General features: G+C 42.5%; 1 protein-coding gene across 1 annotated transcript in view; it reads right to left on the bottom strand.

Annotated features, from left to right (window-relative positions):
* Positions 1 to 1,098: 1,098 nt before the first annotated feature.
* Positions 1,099 to 24,992, bottom strand: part of DIRAS1 (DIRAS family GTPase 1) — a 38,261-nt gene continuing 14,367 nt past the window's right edge. The window contains exon 2 of the mRNA XM_040420414.1: positions 1,099 to 2,789. Within this exon, the coding sequence (XP_040276348.1) occupies positions 2,174 to 2,770 (597 nt within the window). The 5' untranslated portion in view covers positions 2,771 to 2,789 and the 3' untranslated portion in view covers positions 1,099 to 2,173. The remainder of the gene's footprint in view (positions 2,790 to 24,992) is intronic.

Here is a 24,992-nt window from a genome sequence, read left to right as displayed (position 1 = left end):
TACAGACACATGCTGCTGGTTCCTCTTCATATGCATATGATAGGTTCCTGTCTCTATACTGTTCTCTCTGCTATGCACAATAATTATATTGCATATGTCTCTGTACAGCCCGTTCCTGCTTCTTTTGACATATACTACTTTTTGTTCCTCTTTAGTTCCTGTCTGGCTGTATGCATGTTCTTGTAGGTTGCAAGAATAGTTATTTGACATAAATTGCAACTATGCAGTAATTCAAATGGAAGAGTAACTATTTCCTTAACTCTAGTGTGGAATGACCCTGTACCCATCTGCAATGCTCTAAACGTGAAAAAATGGTTATTTTGCTTTATATTTTTCAAATCCTTGTGCTTTTAAAATTAGGTTTTGTGCTCCTTACTTTTTTGGATAATCAACTTTTTCCAATACTGGCAAAGCATAGTGCAATTGACTTACACTACTTCACAATTGGTTACAACAATGGGTTTCTCCAATTTATGCAAATAGGTTATCGCCTGAGAAAGAGAACCATCTTGCCAGTGGCACCAATTAGAACACCTTCTGTAGGTTATTAGGCTGTAGTCAAACATGATTGTGTTCCTTGGTTACCATTTAACCTTGTATAAGTTAGCCTTCAAAGTTCACTCTTGGTAAATTATAGGTTCTGTGCTATTCAGTTTATTTGGAAACGACTGAAAATTGTGCTTGGGAGCGCGTCCATATGGACCTAAGATGTATGTGTCTGGATTCACCTACTTCTTGTGCCTTGAACACTTTGTTCTGTAGTAGCTTAATATTACACATGGACAATGAGCATTATACATACGTTGCTAGACTGCTACTGTGCATCATGGAAATGTAAGGATTACAAGACGTGTGTTGTATATATAATTATGATGGTTGATAACATAGTACTCGACAACCCCTTTCCATAGTACACATTCTTTCAGGATAATATCTTAATAAATATGTCATGTTCATTTTCAATATTTTGTATATAAATTAGAGGATATGATAACATGTACCATGAAATAATCATGATATCCTGCACTACAGACAATGAATACTCTTACTACCTCTATAGTATCTTTCAGATAGCAGTTGTCCCATATTGGAGACTAATGCAATGTTTTATAATACTCTGCTGGTCCAGGAAACCAGCTTTTCGAAGATTTCTTTTCCTTTTACAATACATATAGTCAACAAGATGATGAATGTTATTATGTATAAAAATACTTTTCAATGAAGTGTCACATAAAATATATAACAATAGTGTCTAAATGGCATTTTCCTTTCTTACAGAGAGTGGTAAGCCAAACTTCTATGTTTTTTTTTCTTTTTGGTTGGAATGGGGTGTTTTTTAAGAACCTGTATGAAGTATATGAAATAATAAGTGCCAAAGTGTCATCTTTTTTTCATTATATATATATATATATATTTCTGTGTGGTCTAGTCCATACCTCCAAATTCATAATTGTACTCATAAGCAACTTAACCTTCAAGTATATAAATTCTTAATCTGTAAAGCCAAGGTTTTCTCTTCTTTAAATTCAGATGGCCAGGATTTCCGTTCTGATGAACAATTTAATAGAAGCATGCAGAATGCTTTTCCATGTCAAGTCTTGGAAGTTGACTTTCTCTTGTTTTAGGCCTTCTCTGTCATCTCAGGACTACATAGATAAGATCAAAGGTGACTCTGTACTCTCTGAAGTCCCTGTTTGTGGCCCTCAAAACATCTCCTCCTAGTGTTCTTTTGGACCAGGACACATTCCTGAAACTTTATTTAAGCACCACCCTTTTATAATGGAGTAAATCATACAACTGTATATGTGATCATAAGGCTACCATCCATGAACTTGTATACCACTGTGTTACATATGCATGGTGAAGCAGGATAGATATTTCACGCTTCCAATGTCCTTTGTTAAAAAAATAAAATAGAAAAGGGAGAACGGGGTATTGTTCTGTCATATTTTTGCATTCTCAAAAAATAAAAATTAATGACATTTGAATGTAAAGCAAAACCTGTAGTTGTTGCACAATGAATGTGCAAGGCAGTTTCTGTATGCTTGGGCAGTCACAGTGTTAAGATGCAGCAAGGGGCATGGACTTCTCTCTTCAAAGCAAGAACAAAAGAGAAAACTGGCATGACTGTGCATATACATGAATGAAATGGATGCACCAGTATTTTGATTGCTTACATGACACTGCACTTCCCCTTAATTTTTTCTGCCCTCTTCTGCTTGCTAGACCTTTTGCCATCAATATTTAGACTCATGTTTCTCCTTTTCTCCAAGTTTAGAAGCTCTTGGAAAAGTTCCTTCACATTGTAATTCATCTTGGCAGAGGTCTCCATGAAGGCACATTTCCACTCTTTGGCCAACGCCTCTACTTCTTTTGTATCCACTTCACGTTGTGTCTCATCACACTTGTTTCCCACCAGCATTACTGGAATACTCTCTATACTTCCTTTAATCTGCAGGATCTGTTGATAGATAGGTTTCAGCTCCTCAATAGACTGTTTGCTGGTGACTGAGAAGACCAGGATGAAGGCATGACCCTTAGAAATGGAGAGTCGCTGCATGGCTGGAAACTGGTGACTTCCAGTTGTATCTGTGATTTGTAGAGTGCAAACACTTTTGTCACAGCTGATGACTTGCCGATATGTGTCCTCGATCGTGGGAATATACGTGTCTCGAAATGTTCCTTTCACAAATCGTAGAACCAATGAGCTCTTCCCAACACCTCCGGCACCAAACACAACTACTCGATAATCATTACTTTGTTCTGGCATTTTAACGGCTTGTTGAACCCTAAAATATGAGATAAGAATAAGTGGTCACAAAAAAGAATATGTTTAAGCTTAAGACTACATGCACATCACTATTTGTATTCTGCAGTCCGCAAAAGAGCATTCGCCAAATACGGATACCGTTTGTGTGCTGCCGCAAATTGTTTGTAGAAATGCCAATTGTGGTCTGCAAAACAGACAAGAATAGGACATGTTCTATAGTTTGAGAAATGGCTGCACGATGCGGACAGCACATGCATGACATTCATGTGCACTCCAAATTTTTGCGGCCCACCAGAAATGCATGCGATCTGCCAAAAATGAGGATCAAAAAAATGGTTGTGTGCATGAGACCTAAAAAAATATACAGACAGAGTCACATAATAAATCGAATATACAAACTAGATAAAGTATCATTGTCAAGGTCGACCATAATAATAAAAAGAAGTTGGGTTATCCCCTGTATTTATGCTGTTTGAAGGCTTATGCTTTTGGACCCATCCTAAAGCTGGTATAAATTGTTTTTTTTTTACAGCTGTAAATTACAGCTGTATTTAGAACATTTTCTGCCAACTTTTGTTACCTTTTTGTCATAGCACATGTTGCAACTAAAATATATTATTTTGTTTCCCCTTTTCATAACAGTCATTTTCATAAATGGGCGGTATGGGTTATGGATGCTGGGCTAGAATCTGCAGTTTGGAGTGTAGTGGTGATTTATATATCTTTTTATTTATTTATTTTACACTTTGGGCCGCCCCCATAAGAACATACAAGACTTTTGGGGGGCATTTAACATTACATTTTTTACATATATTTATGCTGATTTCTCTTGAAACTGGGGCTGACATAGTAGCCCCAGTTACAGGGGGAATACAGCCTCCAGAGAGGTTGTACAGGGCTGTACAATCTCACTGCAGAGCTGATCTGGGTCTGCTAAGACCCAGCAGCTTGCACAGACTCCCAGCAACCACATGAACACTGGGACCAGAGCAGAATGCGGCAGTCAAAAACAATCACTGACTCTATGGGAAGCCCTTCTATCACTAGCAGTGGGCTTTCCACACTCAGGATCCATCCGTGATAGTTGTCAACTGTCAAACAAGGTCAAGATCGCAGCTCTAGCTCAATTGTAGCCCACAGAATTGCAGCCACACAGCCCAAACACAGTTCATTCAATACAGTATTGTCCTTTAGTGCCTGAATGAACGGTGTTTGAGATGATCAATTAGAAAGAGGGTTAGCACTGTAAAAATATTTATGAAATGTGTCATAAAACTGGTGTATTGAAAGAGTGGCAGCTCGCATCCCTGGTTAGGGAGGCTGTACCATGTATCCCATAGGACCTTCTAGAATCTCATAGGTGGCACTATTTAAAGGAATTGTCCTGGCCACTACAGGGAATATGTAGTATTGCATGTTGGCTGCTGAAATGATTGGCTGACCAAGTATTACATGGCTTGGCTAGGTGTGCAAGAACAAAAGCTACTCTTTGGTAGCAGCTTTCTTCTTTGGCTAATAGATGCCAAACTGCTATATAATTATTTTTTAAATCATCTACATGTATTTTTAGATTTTTGCAAGACTACCTTACGTGTTTTTTTTGGCATGGCTGCAAACTATATTTCACACTCGCATGGAGACCAGGAGGAGGCAGCAGTGGCAGCGGTACAGAGCAAGTAAGTATGCTTCCCTCCACAGGTCTGGCACTGTGAGTGGGGTCTACTTGTAATGCCCCCCCCCCCCCCCCACAAGGGTGAACAACCCTTTTAAGGAATGACGAGACTATGTTCTGAAATCTGTAAACTAGACTTTTGAAATAGATGAACCTGAGGCACAAAATATCAGTTTTTGTAATCTTGTTTTTCACTTGTCCACCTTTATAACCATTTTATTTTTTTTTTTTACCAGTGTACCTGACGTGAAAAATGAAGCAACGAAAAAACTCTTTCTTTAGGGCTCATGCAGACAGCCGCTGCCCAACCGTTCCCGTATTGCGGCATGCAAACAGTGGGTCCGCAATTTGCGGGCACCGGCCGTGTGCACCCCTCATCACGGGTTTCTCTCCATGCCTCTGCACCGCAAAAAAACAATTAAGCATGTTCTATTTTTTTTCAGTGCGGATAGATCACGGACTCATTCAAGTTGAGTCAGGATCCCGCTGAGGTATCCGCACGGATGTTGCCAACGGCCGTGTGCATGAGCCCTTACTCGCATATTTTGAAAACTTTGTTCTCTTTCTGTGGCTGGGCAGGAGCTCATTAATCACCTGCACCTCCCAGAATGCATTGCAATTAGCTCTTATTAACCCTTTCCTACCTGCATAGAAAAGATTATTTAGCCCCAGCAATGTATATGGTGAGAAAATAGTAGTGGGTTGTAGTGGCTCACTCCTTAGTAGTTACAGGGTGTATATGGTATGTTATGCTCCTAAAATTTCTTTCTACACTTTCTAGAGAGATAGGGAGATTTTAGGGCTGTTTCACACGAGTCCAGAGCGGGGCTTGGCTGTCATTCACGCTGCGGATTACCCGCACAGCAGCCGCTCGTGTGAAACAGCCCTTACACCCGGCAGATTTTGTGGCAGAAAATTCCACGACTGAAAAATCAGTTTCTTTCATTTGAATGGGGCAGCAAGCACATGGATTTCTGCAAGCCTCAATCAGGAGAATGGAACAGATTTTCAGTCGCTGAATTTTCTGCCACAAAATCTGCCGCGTGTAAAGGCGCTCATATATCTAGATATTTTTATGGCTATAGAAGTAGAAATGAATGAATAAACTCTGTCTCAACCACTACACCTGCTTGTCTATAAGGTCACTACACTAGCGCTGAGGGGAGGGGACGACAGCAGGGAAGCTACTGTGCGTGTTAGTCCAACACTGAATGCAGTGGAAGGTGAACCAGAAGGATAAACAGCAGGGGGCACTATCACAGAGGAAAATGTAATTACATTAAAAAAAATAGTTTTTCAGAATGTATATTGCAATAATACTTAATTTGAAATGCCCTGTTCACTGTATAACAATTATTCGTATAATAATACTATTCTTGGGATAACCCCTTAGTGACCAGCCTGTTTTTGGCCTTAAAGGGGTTATCCAAACTATAAAACATGCCCCTCATTTAGATTATACTTACCCCGCTCCCCAGCATCCGTGTCGCTCCTGATCCCCGCACGGCCACCGCTGAATCTCCTCATCATGGCTCGTTCACACGACTGTTAGTGTGCCATGCTGTGAAACGCAAATTGCGCTCCGAAATGCACGGGCACCTTCCGTGTGGCAGGCGCATGGGGATCGCAGACCCATTTACTTGAATGGGTCCGCGATCCCTCCGTTCCGCAAAAAGATAGAGCATGTTCTATCTTTTTGCGGTGCGGAGGCACGGAACGGAACCCCAGAAAGCACTCCGTAGTGCTTCCGTAGTGTTCCGTTCTGCATCTCGGGATTTGCGGACCCATTAAAATGAATAATAATCTGCAAATGAGGTCCACAATACGGGAACAGGACACCAACGGTCGTGTGAACGAGCCCTCACATGGATTAAAACATCCGGTGATGGAGGGAGCAGCCAATAGAAGACCGTGACAGGGACGAGTCTCCCTAGCGACCTGCTATTGGCTGCACAGTGACGTCATCAAAGGTCCTTTACCCAGGTCCTGAAGAAAGAAGAGGAGTTCCGCTACGCGACCAAGTGGATGGGGTGAGTTAAATTTGTTTATTATTTTTAACCCCTCAATGGACATTTTACTAAGCATTCTGTATTAAGAATGCTATTATTTCCCCTTATAACCATGTTATAAGGGAAAATAATAAAATCTACACAACACTTAACCCAAACCCGAACTTCTGTGAAGAAGTCCGGGTTCGAGTCTGAGTACCAAACATGCCGATTTTTCTCACGCGCGTGCAAAACGCATTAAAACGCTTTGCACTCGCGGGGAAAAATCGTGCATTTTCCCGCAACGCACCCGCATCTTTTCCCGTATGTCACCCGCAACGCCCATGTGAACCCAGCATTATGGAGCCCTTGCGTGTGGCAGGACTCCACAGGAATACAGTGTATGGGCTCATGCACACAGCCGTTGTGCGGCCGTTCCGTGCATTGCACGGCAACATCCGTGCGGCGGCTGGAACAGATCGAGACCCATTCAACTTGACTGGGTCCGTGATCCGTCCACACCGTAAAAAAATAGAACATGTTCTATTTTTTTGCGGTGCGGAGGCAAGGACAGTAACACCACGGAAGCACTCCATAGTGCTTCCGTGGGGTTCCGATCCGTGCTTCCGTTCCGCCCCGCTCTGCACTGCATCTCCCGGATTGCGGACCCACAAATAAATGGGTTCGCATCGGTGATGCGGGGTGCACACGGCCGGTGCCCGTGTATTACAGAGCCTCTGTATGTGGGCCGCAATACGGCCACGGCCGGGCAACGGCTGTGTGCCTGAGCCCTATTTCTCATACACTCCAACACTAATGCGTGTATGAGAGAAGCAATCTGATGATAAGAAAAATTCAAATCATCCCACTTTCCTCAAAATGTAAATAAAAATATATAAACAATAAAAAAATACACATTATGGGCATTGCCGCATGCGAAAAGGCCCGTACTATTAAAATATGAAAATATTTACCCCATACGGCAAAAGGCAAAATGGAAAAAAAGTCTAAATGGCCGATTCTACGTTTTTTTGGTCACTTCATCTCCCACAAAAAATGTTATTCAAAAAGTGATCAAAAAGTTATGCATGCCCCAACTTGGTATCAATGAAAAAACAGATTAGCCTTCAAAAAATTTGCACACATAGCTTCATACATATAGCTACAAAAAAATTATAGGAGTCACAATATAGCTATGAAAAGAAAAAAATTATTTTTTTCAATGTTTTTATTTTTTCCAGTATTAAAACCCAAGAAAAACCTTAAATATTGGTATCGTCGTAATCGTACTGACCTGGAGCATGAAAGTAACAGGTCAGTTTTAACGTACAGAGGGCCGCAAAAAAAATACATGTCCTATTCTTGTCCGTTTTGCGGACATAGGTATTTCTATAATGGGCCGCCCATTCCATTCCACAAATTGCAGAACACACACAGGCGGCATCCATGTTTTGCGGACCGCAAAACACAGCGCGGTCATATGTGGACAATTTTTTTTTTGCTTTGGGATGTTACAATTGGGATGTTACAATTAGAAAAGTCATGGGAAAAATTGTGGCTTAGTGTTTAGACTGGTGAAGCAAATGGACAAGCCTAGGTAAAGTAACCTTGGGGTTAGTTCTTAATCTCAAATTATAACATACAAATATAATAAGGGTGGGTTCACACTAGCGTTATGGAGTCCATTATTGCTTTCCGTTATAACAAGGTTATAATGGAACATAACGGAATCCATAAGACGGAATGCAAAACAGAAGCCTTTAAGAGGCATTCCGTTTTGCTCCGGCCTAATAGACCATCTGGGTCCCGTTATGCAAAACGGAAAACAAAGTCCTGTCGACAGGACTTTGTTTTCTGTCTTGCATAACGGGAACCAGACGGATCCGTTTTGATTCCCATAAACTTCTATTAGGACAGAGAGCAAACGGAATGCCTTTTAAAGGCGTCCGTTTTGCATTCCGTCATAATGCAAGTCTATGGGCAGCAAAACGGATCCGTCCTTCAGTCTTATGGATTCCGTTATGTTCCGTTATAACCCTGTTATAACGGAAAGCCATAACGGACTCCATAATGCTAGTGTGAACCCACCCTAATTGTACATTTTACTGATGAATTACCTGTGGAAGAACACATAACTAATCTCAGTATAAGTGCTTATGCACACGACCGTCGTTGTTTTGCGGTTCGCTTTTCACGGATCCGTTGTTCCGTATCTGAGTTTTTTTTCTCTCTCTAATTTAAGTCCTCTTCCGTTCCGTTATTCCACAACTTTTTTGCGGAACGGAAATACGGAAACGAAATGCACACGGAGTACCTTACATTGTTTTTGCGGACCTATTGAAATGAATGGTTCGGCAAACGGTCTGCAAAATAAAACGGAACGGAAGCGGAAAGAAAATACGTTTGTGTGCATGAGCCCTTAGGGTTCCATCATACCCAATGTCTTTTTTACCCTCCACAGTACCAGTTGGCAGGTTACCTACACCCTACTTGTGTATTTACACGGGCCATTGGTGCGCCGCACGAAATATACCCTACAAGTAAATACTCCACCAATCACATGGCGCATGATGAATAGATTGGTTCAAGCTGATAAGAATCAAATAAGCAGCTGTTAAACAGTGGTGCAGAGAAGAGAATCTCGGAAAGCGCAGCACGTCACAGCTTGAAGTGCATTTGCTACAAAGCAAATGCAAATTCTACTATGCCATGTAGACGGAAGAGTCAAAATCCAGCAGCAACCACATGAACCCAAGGATACATCCTTCATTGCGTCAACAGGTCTGGCTGATTTTATAATGGCAGGGGGGATTTAAACCAATTTAAAGGAAAAATATTATATAAAAACAATCCATTTTTTTTAAATCAAGATTTTATATTGACATATTTTAATAAAAAAATCTTGGTGATGTTTCCTATTTTTTTATGTGAAAAAAAAACAAAAAACTAAAATGTGTGTATGTACACTGCTCAAAAAAAATAAAGGGAACACTTAAACAACACAATGTAACTCCAAGTCAATCACACTTCTGTGAAATCAAACTGTCCACTTAGGAAGCAACACTGAGTGACAATCAATTTCACATGCTGTTGTGCAAATGGGATAGACAACAGGTGGAAATTATAGGCAATTAGCAAGACACCCCCAATAAAGGAATGGTTCTGCATGTCGTGACCACAGACCACTTCTCAGTTCCTATGCTTCCTGGCTGATGTTTTGGTCACTTTTGAATGCTGCCGGTGCTTTCACTCTAGTGGTAGCATGAGACGGAGTCTACAACCCACACAAGTGGCTCATGTAGTGCAGCTTATCCAGGATGGCACATCAATGCGAGCTGTGGCAAGAAGGTTTGCTATGTCTGTCAGCGTAGTGTCCAGAGCATGGAGGCGCTACCAGGAGACAGGCCAGTACATCAGGAGACGTGGAGGAGGCCGTAAGAGGGCAACAACCCAGCAGCAGGACCGCTACCTCCGCCTTTGTGCAAGGAGGAGCACTGCCAGAGCCCTGCAAAATGACCTCCAGCAGGCCACAAATGTGCATGTGTCTGCTCAAACGGTCAGAAACAGACTCCATGAGGGCCCGACGTCCACAGGTGGGGGTTGTGCTTACAGCCCAACACCGTGCAGGACGTTTGGCATTTGCCAGAGAACACCAAGATTGGCAAATTCGCCACTGGCGCCCTGTGCTCTTCACACATGAAAGCAGGTTCACACTGAGCACATGTGACAGACGTGACAGAGTCTGGAGACGCCGTGGAGAATGTTCTGCTGCCTGCAACATCCTCCAGCATGACCGGTTTGGCATTGGATCAGTAATGGTGTGGGGTGGCATTTCTTTGGAGGCCCGCACAGCCCTCCATGTGTTTGCCAGAGGTAGCCTGACTGCCATTAGGTACCGAGATGAGATCCTCAGACCCCTTGTGAGACCATATGCTGGTGCGGTTGGCCCTGGGTTCCTCCTAATGCAAGACAATGCTAGACCTCATGTGGCTGGAGTGTGTCAGCAGTTCCTGCAAGACGAAGGCATTGATGCTATGGACTGGCCCGCCCGTTCCCCAGACCTGAATCCAATTGAGCACATCTGGGACATCATGTCTTGCTCTATCCACCAACGTCACGTTGCACCACAGACTGTCCAGGAGTTGGCAGATGCTTTAGTCCAGGTCTGGGAGGAGATCCCTCAGGAGACCGTCCGCCACCTCATCAGGAGCATGCACAGGCGTTGAAGGGAGGTCATACAGGCACGTGGAGGCCACACACACTACTGAGCCTCATTTTGACTTGTTTTAAGGACATTACATCAAAGTTGGATCAGCCTGTAGTGTGTTTTTCCACTTTAATTTTGAGTGTGACTCCAAATCCAGACCTCCATGGGTTAAAAAATTTGATTTCCATATTTTTTTTTTGTGTGATTTTGTTGTCAGCACATTCAACTATGTAAACAACAAAGTATTTCAGAAGAATATTTAATTAATTCAGATCTAGGATGTGTTATTTTTGTGTTCCCTTTATTTTTTTGAGCAGTGTATATATATATATATATATATATATATATATATATCCAATTAAACTTTTATGCAATTGTTATAAAAATAAAAATGACAATTTGATGAAACTGCATGAAGGCGTCTGTGTGTATAAACTGCTGAGTTGTATTTTGACAATATTCCAGGTGTCTACATCCAGAAAATATGAGTATGGGCGTAGGATGATTTCTTTTTTGTTTTTGTTTTATTTACGTATGTCAAAATTTAAATAATTTGTCCTGCCTACCAGAGGTGCAACATGCCCTAAAACCATCTCTGCAGTGAAAAGTTTTGGGCAATATTTTAATTTTATTTCAACAGGAGGCTCTCATTGTGCTTAACTTTCTTTTACTACTCCCATAGCAGCAAGAACTATTACAACAGGTGAATGAAAAGTTTTTCAAAACAGGTAATCAGTATGTAAATGAGGAATCACAGGTAGCCAATCAATAAGCATCCCAGTTTATATAAGGTGAAGAGAGCATAGACCCCTCCTCTTTCTTGCTGCTCCCAAACAAGAGATAAGTATAGATTTTTTCTTCTGTTATTATAATTCATTTCTGAGGTAAAAATTTGCGAATTATTTGCTTTAATCATTTAAATTATATTCGTATTACCTATATGTTACCTACTGAATCCCCTATTGCCGTTTATTCCACTAGCGCATAAGATTTTTTTTTGTTTTAACCACTATTATAATCTTCTGCTCTTTTCTGTCACTCCATTTCACCTTCAACGTTGTCTTACATAGGCTACTTTCACACTAGCGTTCGGGGCTCCGCTCGTGAGCTCCGTTTGAAGGGGCTCACGAGCGGCCCCGAACGCATCCGTCTGGCCCTAATGCTTTCTCAGTGGAGGCGGATCCACTGAGAATGCCTCAGTCTGGCAGCGTTCAGCCTCCGCTCCGCTCAGTGAGCGGACACCTGAACGCTGCTTGCAGCGTTCGGGTGTCCGCCTGGCCGTGCGGAGGCGAGCGGATCCGTCCAGACTTACAATGTAAGTCAATGGGGACGGATCCGCTTGAAGATGACACTATATGGCTCAATCTTCAAGCGGATCCGTTCCCCATTGACTTTCAATGTAAAGTCTGAACGGATCCGCTCAGGCTACTTTCAGACTTAGCAAATTTTCTAAGTAATAATGCAGACGGATCCGTTCTGAACGGATGCAAACGTCTGCATTATCGGAGCGGATCCGTCTGATGAAACATCAGACGGATCCGCTCCGAATGCTAGTGTGAAAGTAGCCTTACTTCTATTCCCTCTATACGAGTCTCCCGTTCGCTCCCTTGCATTCAGAAGCGCCATCTCACACTGAACGCCGTAATCTCAGATATTGCGAGATTTCGGGCGCTCTGCTTAATCTGTATGGTAATTCGCGCGTGCTCCTGATTTTTCCTCAGAGTGCGTCTCACCTCACAGAGCATACTCCACACCTCTCACTGAATACACTCGACTAATTAATTACATAACTTACCTCATTTCCTCTGTAAGTATACCTAATACAGTCATTTATATATATATATATATATATATATATACATATATTTCTATATATACACTGCTCAAAAAAATAAAGGGAACACAAAAATAACACATCCTAGATCTGAATTAATTAAATATTCTTCTGAAATACTTTGTTCTTTACATAGTTGAATGTGCTGACAACAAAATCACACACAAAAAAAAAAATGGAAATCAAATTTTTTAACCCATGGAGGTCTGGATTTGGAGTCACCCTCAAAATTAAAGTGGAAAAACACACTACAGGCTGATCCAACTTTGATGTAATGTCCTTAAAACAAGTCAAAATGAGGCTCAGTAGTGTGTGTGGCCTCCACGTGCCTGTATGACCTCCCTACAACGCCTGTGCATGCTCCTGATGAGGTGGCAGACGGTCTCCTGAGGGATCTCCTCCCAGACCTGGACTAAAGCATCTGCCAACTCCTGGACAGTCTGTGGTGCAACGTGACGTTGGTGGATAGAGCGAGACGTGATGTCCCAGATGTGCTCAATTGGATTCAGGTCTGGGGAACGGGCGGGCCAGTCCATAGCATCAATGCCTTCGTCTTGCAGGAACTGCTGACACACTCCAGCCACATGAGGTCTAGCATTGTCTTGCATTAGGAGGAACCCAGGGCCAACCGCACCAGCATATGGTCTCACAAGGGGTCTGAGGATCTCATCTCAGCACCTAATGGCAGTCAGGCTACCTCTGGCGAGCACATGGAGAGCTGTGCGGCCCTCCAAAGAAATGCCACCCCACACCATTACTGACCCAATGCCAAACCGGTCATGCTGGAGGATGTTGCAGGCAGTTGGAGGATGTTGCAGTTCTCCACGGCGTCTCCAGACTCTGTCATGTCTGTCACATGTGCTCAGTGTGAACCTGCTTTCATCTGTGAAGAGCACAGGGCGCCAGTGGCGAATTTGCCAATCTTGGTGTTTTCTGGCAAATGCCAAACGTCCTGCACGGTGTTGGGCTGTAAGCACAACCCCCACCTGTGGACGTCGGACCCTCATGGAGTCTGTTTCTGACCGTTTGAGCAGACACATGCACATTTGTGGCCTGCTGGAGGTCATTTTGCAGGGCTCTGGCAGTGCTCCTCCTGTTCCTCCTTGCACAAAGGCGGAGGTAGCGGTCCTGCTGCTGGGTTGTTGCCCTCCTACGGCCTCCTCCACGTCTCCTGATGTACTGGCCTGTCTCCTGGTAGCGCCTCCATGCTCTGGACACTACGCTGACAGAGACAGCAAACCTTCTTGCCACAGCTCGCATTGATGTGCCATCCTGGATAAGCTGCACTACCTGAGCCACTTGTGTGGGTTGTAGACTCCGTCTCATGCTACCACTAGAGTGAAAGCCCTGGCAGCATTCAAAAGTGACCAAAACATCAGCCAGGAAGCATAGGAACTGAGAAGTGGTCAGGTCACCACCTGGAGAACCACTCCTTTATTGGGGGTGTCTTGCTAATTGCCTATAATTTCCACCTGTTGTCTATCCCATTTGCACAACAGCATTTGAAATTGATTGTCACTCAATGTTGCTTCCTAAGTGGACAGTTTGATTTCACAGAAGTGTGATTGACTTGGAGTTACATTGTGTTGTTTAAGTGTTCCCTTTATTTTTTTGAGCAGTGTATATAATTTTTATATATATATATATATATATATATATATATATATATATATATATAAAAAGAAAAAAAATGGCAGCACCGTCACAGATAAAAAGTGAATGGAGGGTGCAAAAAGCCCAGTATGGATATAAGCCAATCCAATAAATTGCAAACGATGAAAAAAGGGCAGCACTCCAATAGATAAAAATTAAAAATAACTTTATTTACCCATAAGGCTGTACAGGAGCCTTCCTCAAGCTCATATATATATATATACTGTATGTTTAATGTCATTTACATATCTCTCCTATTTACTCCAGTTTTTCTTTCCCTTATCTTTCCTCACACATTAGCAACATGAATCCCTCACAAGAACAACCGACTAGTCAACCCATGCCGGGTAACTATGAAGTAGTAACCATGGAGTCCATCCAACATATGGTGGACCAATCTGTTTCTGGATCAGTATCAGTGGCCATACAATCTGCCATGGTTTCTCTCCAAGACTCCATTTCAAAATCTCTTTCTTTAATAGACTATGAAGTATGAACCTCATGGAATCTCAGATCACTCCCCGGTCCTGATCGTGTTCAGAGAGGCGGAGGCTCCAGCTTTGGGCAGAACCTTTAAACTGAACTCGCACTGGTTTGATGTGATAGGGGAGCAATGCCGAATTGACCAGGATATACAGGAATTCTGGGGATTTAACGTAGGCTTAACAATATTCATTATGTCTGGGATGCATTGAAGGCCCATATAAGGGGCCTATACTTTACTAAAATTAATAGGTATAGATTTGAACTCCATCAAAGGGAACAACAGTTGACAGAGTCAATTAGGAGTTTACGTGCTTCATTAATTGTCTGTCATAATGAGCAATATGACAGTTAAAGGAGGCTAATCTACAGCTCAAGACACTTTTGTATAGTAAAGCACAACATAAGCTTCTTTTCCAAGGTCAAAATCGTTTTTGTGAATCAGGTAAAACGGGCAAGTTCCTTGCACGATTAGTGGCTAATCAGATAGAGGCTACCAGTATAAGGGAAATTAGGAACGCACAAGGAAATAGGGTGAGGTCCTCAGAGGAGATTAGGGAGGAATTTGTGAAATATTACTCTACTCTATATAAGTCTGATTCCACGTTTAGTCGTAATGATATGGACCAATATTTACAACAATTGGATCTTCCCCATTTAGTCGTACAGGACAGAGAGATGCCGGATCGCCCTATTATTTTGAAGGAATTGCAAGCGATACTCCCATCCCTAAAGTATAATTCATCCCCTGGTCCAGACGGCTTGCCGTTTGAATTGTATAGGTACCATGCTAAATCGCTCCTTCCGATTCTTATGGGGGTTTTGATTGAATCCTGTTTAGTTGGCTCTTTACCTCCATCATTCAGAGAGGCAGTGATTATCCTGGTGCTAAAAAAGGATAACGATATATGCGATATGGGGTCATATAGACCCATATCGCTTTTAAAAACAGACTACAAGATATTTGCTAAAATTCTGGCTAATCGCTTGAAGAGGGTTATAGCCTCTCTGGTACACTACAACCAGACAGGTTTTATCCCGTGCCGGCAAATACAGATGAGCCTTTATAGGGTGTATCTGAATCTCTCTGTTGGGGGTAGCATAGACCACTCCGTCCTGTCTTTAGATGCCGCAAAGGCGTTTGACAGGATGGAGTGGCCTTTTTTGTGGGCTACTATGTCTCATTTTGGTCTGGGGAATATATTTATAGAAATGACTCAAATGCTATATGAACAGCCGGTGGCATGTATCAATATTAATGGCATTAGTTCTTCTCCCGTTAGGATGCGGCGAGGGATGAGACAGGGATGCCCCCTATCTCCCCTTCTTTTTGCCCTATTTATTGAACCATTGGCCTGTAAGATCCGTTTAGATAATCGTATAGACGGCTTCGGGGTGGCGGGAGTGAGCGATAAAATAAGCTTATATGCCGATGATGTGATTCTGTTCCTGGATCAGGGATGGAAAATCCTTCCCTATGTGATAGAAGCAATAGAGGATTTTGGTAAATTATCAGGCTATCTGATCAACTGGACAAAGTCATCGCTCCTCCTGCTGAACCGTAAGGCCGTAGATGAGGGGAGTGGAGTTCGTGTGCTTGCCCCAAATGACACATTGAATTATTTGGTGGTTAAGATTGGGGTTCCCATAAATAGGTTTTATGAGCTTAATTTGGCCCCGGTTTTGAATAAAGTTAAGTCCAAAATATGCGCTTGGCAGAAATTGATATTGGCACAGACAGATCGAATAGCATTGATTAAGATGATTATCTTGCCTATTGTGATGTACCCGATGTGTGCTTCCCCTGTTTGGATCGATGACATCTTTTTCCATAGATTGGAGGTTCTTATTAATTATCTAATTTGGGGAAGGAAGAGGGTGCGTATAAAGCAGAGATATCTATGGCTGTCGGAGTCAGACGGCGGGTTATCATTTCCTTTTTTTCAAGGATATTATTTATGTGCACAGATTCAGCGTTGTTGTAACTTTAAAGATAGTTCACTTCCACAATACTTGACTAAGGTTATGGGTAAACCAATAGAGAATATTTTCACATGTTTGGGTATAAGGGATTGAGGAAGTCTTTGCTGATACCTTGGTCCCTACAGAGGGTTTGGAACAAGCTTAAGGAGATTCTCAAAGTTTCTTGTCCTTTTGCCTTCACCCCTCTGTGGGAGAACAGGTGCCTGGTGGAATTCTTCAAAATTACAGATTTTGTTTATTGGCTACGTAAGGGTGTTAGTAATGTGGGTCACCTTTTTTATTTGGGACATTTTAAATCGTTTTGGGAATTTAATTTCACTGATAGTTCACCATTAGATTTGTTTATGTATTCACGTTTAAAACATACATAGGAGACCACTAGAAATAAAGGCTACATTTTTCCACGAGAGAATTTATTTTTTGATTACTGTTATGCCCAGAAAGATGAGAAGGTTAAGATATCTAGATTATACGATAAACTCCGAACGGCATTGGCAACTGTAACACTTTTTAAAAGCCCAAGTAAGTGGGAGCAAGAGTTGAATTGCTCTCCACTACAGTGGACCAGTATTTATAGGAATGTGAGAAAGGCTACAGTTTCCAATCCTCATAGATTAATTCAATTTAAGATCCTGCACCGATTGTATTATACGCCAAAAATGCAAGCGGAATTCCCCCAAAATAAAGGCCAGGATTGCTGCTGCCCTAAATGTGGATATGTGAATGCGGATTATGGCCATTTACTTTGGAATTGTAGCAAACTAAAAAAGTACTGGGAGCAGGTCTTTGTAACCCTACAAAAGGAGTCTTCTACGATATATAACCCTGGGATGTTGACAGTGATATTGGGATACTATGCTCCAGAAATGGAAATCCCGGTTCGGGCCAGACAGATTTGGATGAGGGGCCTGATGGTGGCAAAAGTTATCTTAATTAAACACTGGGGCTCTGTTTCTCCACCCTCGATAAATGAATGGATCCTGTACCTTCAACAAATTAGAATGTTTGAGGATATTGAAAGGAAACGGAGAGTGGCACGTATGACTGCTTAGCTATAATTAATATTGTCACTGTGGGTATACTTGATTGAGCGGCTTTGACGACAGCCAATTGGGGGGGGGGGGGGGAGTTTACAATTCTATTTTCTGTATATCAACTTTGAATGTATAGTGATTTGTATAATTTAGGCAGGGTTCTGCCTTTCTTTATAGGGTAGCTGATTGTTGTTGACAATGGCTATCCTGTGTAGACTGTCTTGTTTACTATAATGCATTGTTTATCTATATTGTGGTTTTTAAAAGAAAAATAAATATTTAATAAAAAATAAATAAAAAAAGACAATATTTCAGGTGTCTATATCTAGAAAATATGAGTATGGGCGTAGGATGATTTCTTTTTTGTTTTATTTATGTATGTCAAAATTTAAATAATTTGTCCTGCCTACCAGGGGTGCAACATGCCCTAAAACCATCTCTGCAGTGAAAAGTTTTGGGAAATTTTTTAACTTTCTTTTACTACTCCCATAGCAGCAAGAACTATTACAACAGGTGAATGAAAAGTTTTTTCAAAACAGGTAATCAGTATGTAAATGAGGAATCACAGGTAGCCAATCAATAAGCATCCCAGTTTATATAAGGTGAAGAGAGCATAGACCCCTTCTCTTTCTTGCTGCTCCCAAACAAGAGATAAGTATAGATTTTTTCTTCTGTTATTATAATTCATTTCTGAGGTAAAAATTTGCTTTAATCATTTAAATTATATTCGTATTACCTATATGTTACCTACTGAATCCCCTATTGCCGTTTATTCCACTAGCGCATAAGATTTTTTTTTGTTTTAACTACTATTATAATCTTCTACTCTTTTCTGTCACTCCATTTCACCTTCAACGTTGTCTTACTTACTTCTATTCCCTCTATACGAGTCTCCCATTCGCTCCCTTGCATTCAGAAGCGCCATCTCACACTGAACGCCGTAATCTCAGATATCGCAAGATTTCGGGCGCTCTGCTTAATCTGTATGGTAATTCGCGCACGCTCCTGATTTTTCCTCAGAGTGCGTCTCTTCACCTCACAGAGCATACTCCACACCTCTCACTGAATACACTCGACTAATTAATTACATAACTTACCTCATTTCCTCTGTAAGTATACCTAATACAGTCATTTATATATATATATATATATATATATATATACACATACATATATTTCTATATATATAATTTATATATATATATATATATATATATATATATACTGTATGTTTAATGACATTTACATATCTATCCTATTTACTCCAGTTTTTCTTTCCCTTATCTTTCCTCACACATTAGCAACATGAATCCCTCACAAGAACAACCGACTAGTCAACCCATGCCGGTTAAGTATGAAGTAGTAACCACGGAGTCCATCCAACATATGGTGGACCAATCTGTTTCTAGATCAGTATCAGTGGCCATACAATCTGCCATGGTTTCTCTCCAAGACTCCATTTCAAAATCTCCTTCTTTAGTAATAGACCAAAGAACACCTCAGGTCTACCCTTCTACCCCTTCAGATAACTTCCTTTCCGCAGAAGATGCCATCACGGAATTAGCTAAAGGATTCAAAAAATCAGGCAAGATTGCCAGAAAGAGAAGGTTCCGTAGCGACCCTAATATCTCCAATATTTCTAAAACCCAGACCATGGGGACGGGTCAAATACCCAATGAAAACCCGCATATTTTAAGCGGTAATGATAAAGGTGGCGAAAAATCCCACAAAAGACCCCCCGCTCGGGAGGAGACTAATAGCCGGGCTATGACAGCCAGTAAGAGGGCTAAGAACATCTCTTACAAAGAAATGTCTTCCATATCACCTTCCAGTGAGCCTGACTCTGACTTGGAAGACGGATTGCCTTTTTATTCTGAAGAGGACTCATCAGATAATCCTGACGAGTCAGTCCCAACTATCCAGCTCTCGGACTCCCTAATACTAGATAGTCAGGGCATTCCCTTTTTCAGCCCTGACCAAATGAAACACCCCAGATCTGGGGAGTGGGTTCCCCACTTTCAAATCTCAAAATTCTTTATGGGTCAACAAATCCCTAGACAAAGCTTCCAGGAATAAATTGAAAGCAGAGTGTCCGAGACCTACCCTGCCTCAGAAAATTTCCCAGACTCCGGAATTAGACCCAATCATCACCAAATACCTAAATAAAACGGGTAGAAATCCCAAAAGAGGCCTGGACAGATCATTCAAATTATGTCAAGACAAACTCCTAGACCTATTAGGACCTCTAACAAAAATACTAGACCTTTCCGAACAAGCTGCCGCTACAGGCCAACCAGTAAATACTGCAGTACTCCGCGGATGGGCACAAAGAGCCATATGCTTCTTCGGCAATATTAATTCTGCCATCAGCGCAGAGAGAAGACAAAATATCTTAATGAAGCTGGACCCACAGCTTTCTCACCTGGCTAACTCAGAACCAGATTCCTCGGCAGAGGGTCTTTTCTTCGGAGACACCCTCATTAAAGAAATTGGAAAATTTGTCTGAGTATTTACCTCTCTCGACAAAGCAAAAACATCCCTTAGAAAAGTAGGGCAACCCAAAAATTCTCAACAGGCCCCCTACCACACAGAAAACAGACCTACCACCTCCACATCTTCTGCCATACCTACACCATTCTTCCCTACCAGAGGACGCCCATGGAGAGCCCGAGGCCATCGAGGCTTCCCTAGATCAAGACCATCATCAGGTAAGCTTTTCTACCCTAAACTATTCCCACATACCCTTAGGGGGAAGACTGTTTTTTTTTTTTTCCAGACTTGGGTTTCGCTAACCTCAGACTCATGGATCCTGAATATTATCTCAGGTTATCAAATAGATTTCCTATCCCCTCCATCCCAAAACCACATACCTCAACCAATACTCTTCTCTACCACAGACCAAAACCTCATAGAATCAGAGATAAAAGATCTCTTCTACAAAGGAGCCATCATCCAAGTTCCCCTCCTATCACAGGGTTTCATCAGCAACATCTTTCTAGTAAAAAAGAAAGATGGGGGTCACATCTTTATGGGGGGGGTCATAAATTTAAGAACCCTCAACGACTTTGTAACTTACCATCACTTCAAGATGGAGGGAATCCATCTTCTCAGGGACTTGTTACTCCCTCAGGATTGACTCATAAAGATAGACCTAAAAGACGCCTATCTTGCTGTTCCTGTACACGATCACCACCAATCTTACCTACAATTCTTTTGGAACGACCAAAAATGGCAATTAACTTGCCTCCCATTCGGCCTATCATCGGCCCCTTGGTGCTTCACCAAGCTAATAAAACCAGTGATCTCATCATTAAGATCCTGGGGTGTACGTCTAATCATCTATTTGGACGACATCCTAATTATGGCACAGTCCCTTCCTCTAATTCGACTTCATGCACAGTATCCCTTCTCACCAACCTGGGGTTCCTAATCAATTCCAAGAAATCCATTCTTTCCCCATCCAAGGAAATAGAATTTCTAGGTTTCAATATAAATACTGTTTCCGCTCTCCTGAGTCTCCCTACCAGGAAACTCTCCCTGATTCGGAAGGAAATCCGATCAGTATTAAACAAACATTTGGTATCCCTACGCACTATTGCACGGATAGTAGGGCTGTTATCGGCCTCCATACAAGCCATCTTTCCTGCCCCCTTACACTACAGGGCCCTTCAATGACTCAAGGCACAACATCTACGGGAAGGCCTACAATATTCCAACAAAATTTCCCTATCTCCAGAAGCCAAAGAAGAACTTCTATGGTGGCTCCAACACATCCAGATCTGGAATGGGAAAATTATATTCAATTCCTTACCAGATCTGGTCCTAGAATCAGACGCCAGTCAATCAGGCTGGGGTGCTCGTTGTGGCCCTTATTCCACAGGAGGGAAATGGTCAGAAACAGAATCTCTCCTACACATCAACTGCTTGGAGCTCCTGGCAGCTTATTTCGCTCTGAAGAGCTTTGCGAAAGACAAGTCACACTGCTGCATCCTACTGCATATGGAAAATATTGCCGCAGTACAGTACATCAATCGTTTAGGGGGCACCACTTCCAAAATGTTGAGCGACATTGCCAAGGATTTTTGTCATTTCTGCTTGGACAAGGACATTACCCTGAAAGCAGAATACATTCCGGGTTTGATCAATTCGGTTGCCGATTGGAACTCCCGATACCTATCGGATTCCAGTGACTGGCAACTGAATCCTCTCCTTTTCCAACAAATCAACAACTTATGGGGTCCCCTCCACATGGATCTATATGCGTCACGACTAAACACCCAACTACCCATCTTTTTTAGCTGGCGCCCAGATCCGGATGCTCTGGCCATGGATGCCCTTTGCCAAATCTGGCCACAGAGACGCCTTTACGCTTTTCCCCCCTTCACTTTAATCCCCAGAGTTCTGCTTCAGACGATATCCCAGAGATCCACATTAGTGATCATCACTCCTCTCAAACATGGTTCCCCAATCTACTCAGCCTGGCCATAGATATTCCAAGTATTCTCCCACTTTCCCAGGATCTCTTCCAAGATCCTTCAGGACATCCTCATACTCTGATCTTGTCGGGACACCTATCATTAGTAGCCTGGTTGATCTCGGGCAATCAAGATTCGATCACGGCCTTTCACAATCTACTCTTGACATCCTCTCTGACGCATGGGCACCAGGTACCAGAAAGGCTTATAGATCAGCCTGAAAAATTTGGCTTCATTGGTGCGCTCAACGGAACTTGGATCCCGTTCATGCATCTATTACCCACATCTGAAATTTTTTATCCGCATCCTTTGAATCAGGAAAAGCCTATAGAACCATAAACCTTTACCGATCTGCCATATCATGGGAACATACCCCCGTTAACTCCATCCCTGTTGGTAAACACCCGATGGTCTGCAGACTTATGAAGGGCATACGTTTTAGGAATCCCCCTGAGCCTAGATATCATTCTACTTGGGATATTACCCTCCTCCTAAACCTCTTCTCATCTTGGGAAGACAACGAACACCTATCCCTAAAACTACTTTCCTTTAAACTCATGGTTCTCTTATGTCTCATCTCTATTAAGAGAGTCTCAGACGTCAGAGCGTTGGACATCTCTAACAGATCTTTTACCCCTAACGGAGTAACCTTCCGTATTGTTAGACGAACCAAAACCAATCTACACACGGTCTTCTACCCAGCTTTCCCCTCCCATAATAAATAATGTGTTGTCCGTTGTCTAAAGACATATGAACTTATGACCCAAACTCTACGCACCCCTCAAGCGCTGATCAGCGGTGGGGCGGGCGATGCGCTTACAGTGGCCGGATGCTAAGAGTACTGGCCAGTCAGCGCACGTGGGGGGGGGGGGGGGGCAAGGGGCAGGGGTGGGTCTAGGGTCTCACAGCTAAGTGCTGTGGACCCCAACCACCAGAAACAATAAATCAGATAAAGTGTTTTTTTTTTTTTTTCCACCTAACTAACTTTTCCCTTCTATCCCTGCCTAATGGTGCTTCTCCCTCACTGACCCTAACCTACCTGGAGGGTGATGGGTGCAGGAGGGTGATGGGTGCCGACGGGGGGATCACAGGAGCTGGTCCTGGATGGTGCAGGTGCAGCAGTAGGAAGAGGAGGGGAGAGAGGAGTGCTGGGATTTTGAATCTCCCGCCTCTCTCCAGCACCAATCAGCACCATGGACAGCACCCATTAGCACCACGGCCAGCACCGCCTCCCCCAAATGCTCGGACTGTGATTGGTGGTGTGTAATCACACCACCGATCACCGTCCTTTTCCGGTTCATCGGGTCACCGGAGACCTGAATGGACCGGAAACGCAGCAAACCGCAGGTCTGAATTGACCTGCGGTTTGCTGCGATCGCCGATGCGGGGGGGTCACATGACCCTCCCCCCGACGTTGTGACAGGATGCCCGCTGAATGATTTCAGTGGACATCCTGTTCCAATTAACCCCCGCCGCGCCGCAATCGCGTTTTAAAGTTAGGACGTCCTGAGTCCTTAAGGACTCGGCAAACGTGGCATACCGGTACTTCCTAAGTCCTTAAGGGGTTAAATATGGGGTAAGTCAGTCTAATAGTAACTGATTCTGGAATATCATGTTATTAGTAACTACGTATATGAAAATTTTAATTAGGGTCTAAATGTGACAGTTATCCTTTAACCTCTTCCCAACCGGTGCTGTACATGTACCACACTCAGGGTACACACACAATTGCCCAGAGCCATTTAAGGGGCCCCCTACTTCAGTCCCAGCAGATCCTTGAACAGTCAGGACTCCAGTGTTATTGAAGAGTGGGGAATTTCCCAGCTTAGGAGTCCCTACTCTGACTCCACATATATGGAGTCAGTGTTATGAACATAAAATGGGTATTTCAAAAAATGGTCACTATGCTTGGGGACACCCTGTGCATATAAGTCTAATTTAGACTCTATTTTTGAAATGTGTCTGTGGGGATTCAAACTCACAACCACCTACATTAAAAGCAAGAACCTTAAGCACTGAGCTATAGAGCTCAATTCTGAAAGCAATTGCTGAAAAACCTCACAGAAGTTTCTCTTTTATTAGGTATGCATATACAGCAGAAGTATCATTTTATATATTTTTTTTAGTAATTGTACAAAAATGTATGGCCCAAATACAGTACAGACCAAAAGTTTGGACACACCTTCTCATTCAAAGAGTTTTCTTTATTTTCATGACTATGAAGGCATCAAAACTATGAATTAACACATGTGGAATTATATACATAACAAACAAGTGTGAAACAACTGAAAATATGTCATATTCTAGGTTCTTCAAAGTAGCAACCTTTTGCTTTGATTACTGCTTTGCACACTCTTGGCATTCTCTTGATGAGCTTCAAGAGGTAGTCCCCTGAAATGGTTTTCACTTCACAGGTGAGACCTGTCAGGTTTAATAAGTGGGATTTCTTGCCTTATAAATGGGGTTGGGACCATCAGTTGCGTTGAGGAGAAGTCAGGTGGATACACAGCTGATAGTCCTACTGAATAGACTGTTAGAATTTGTATTATGGCAAGAAAAAAGCAGCTAAGTAAAGAAAAACGAGTGGTCATCATTACTTTAAGAAATAAAGGTCAGTCAGTCAGCCGAAAAATTGGGAAAACTTTGAAAGTAAGGGCTATTTGACCATGAAGGAGAGTGATGGGGTGCTGCGCCAGATCACCTGGCCTCCACAGTCACCGGACCTGAACCCAATCGAGATGGTTTGGGGTGAGCTGGACCGCAGAGTGAAGGCAAAAGGGCCAACAAGTGCTAAGCATCTCTGGGAACTCCTTCAAGACTGTTGGAAGACCATTTCAGGGGACTACCTCTTGAAGCTCATCAAGAGAATGCCAAGAGTGTGCAAAGCAGTAAT

This window comes from Bufo bufo, chromosome 2 (assembly GCF_905171765.1).
Source record: "Bufo bufo chromosome 2, aBufBuf1.1, whole genome shotgun sequence".
Taxonomy (NCBI): Eukaryota; Metazoa; Chordata; class Amphibia; order Anura; family Bufonidae; genus Bufo; species Bufo bufo.
This window is presented reverse-complemented; position numbering and strand designations above follow the sequence as displayed.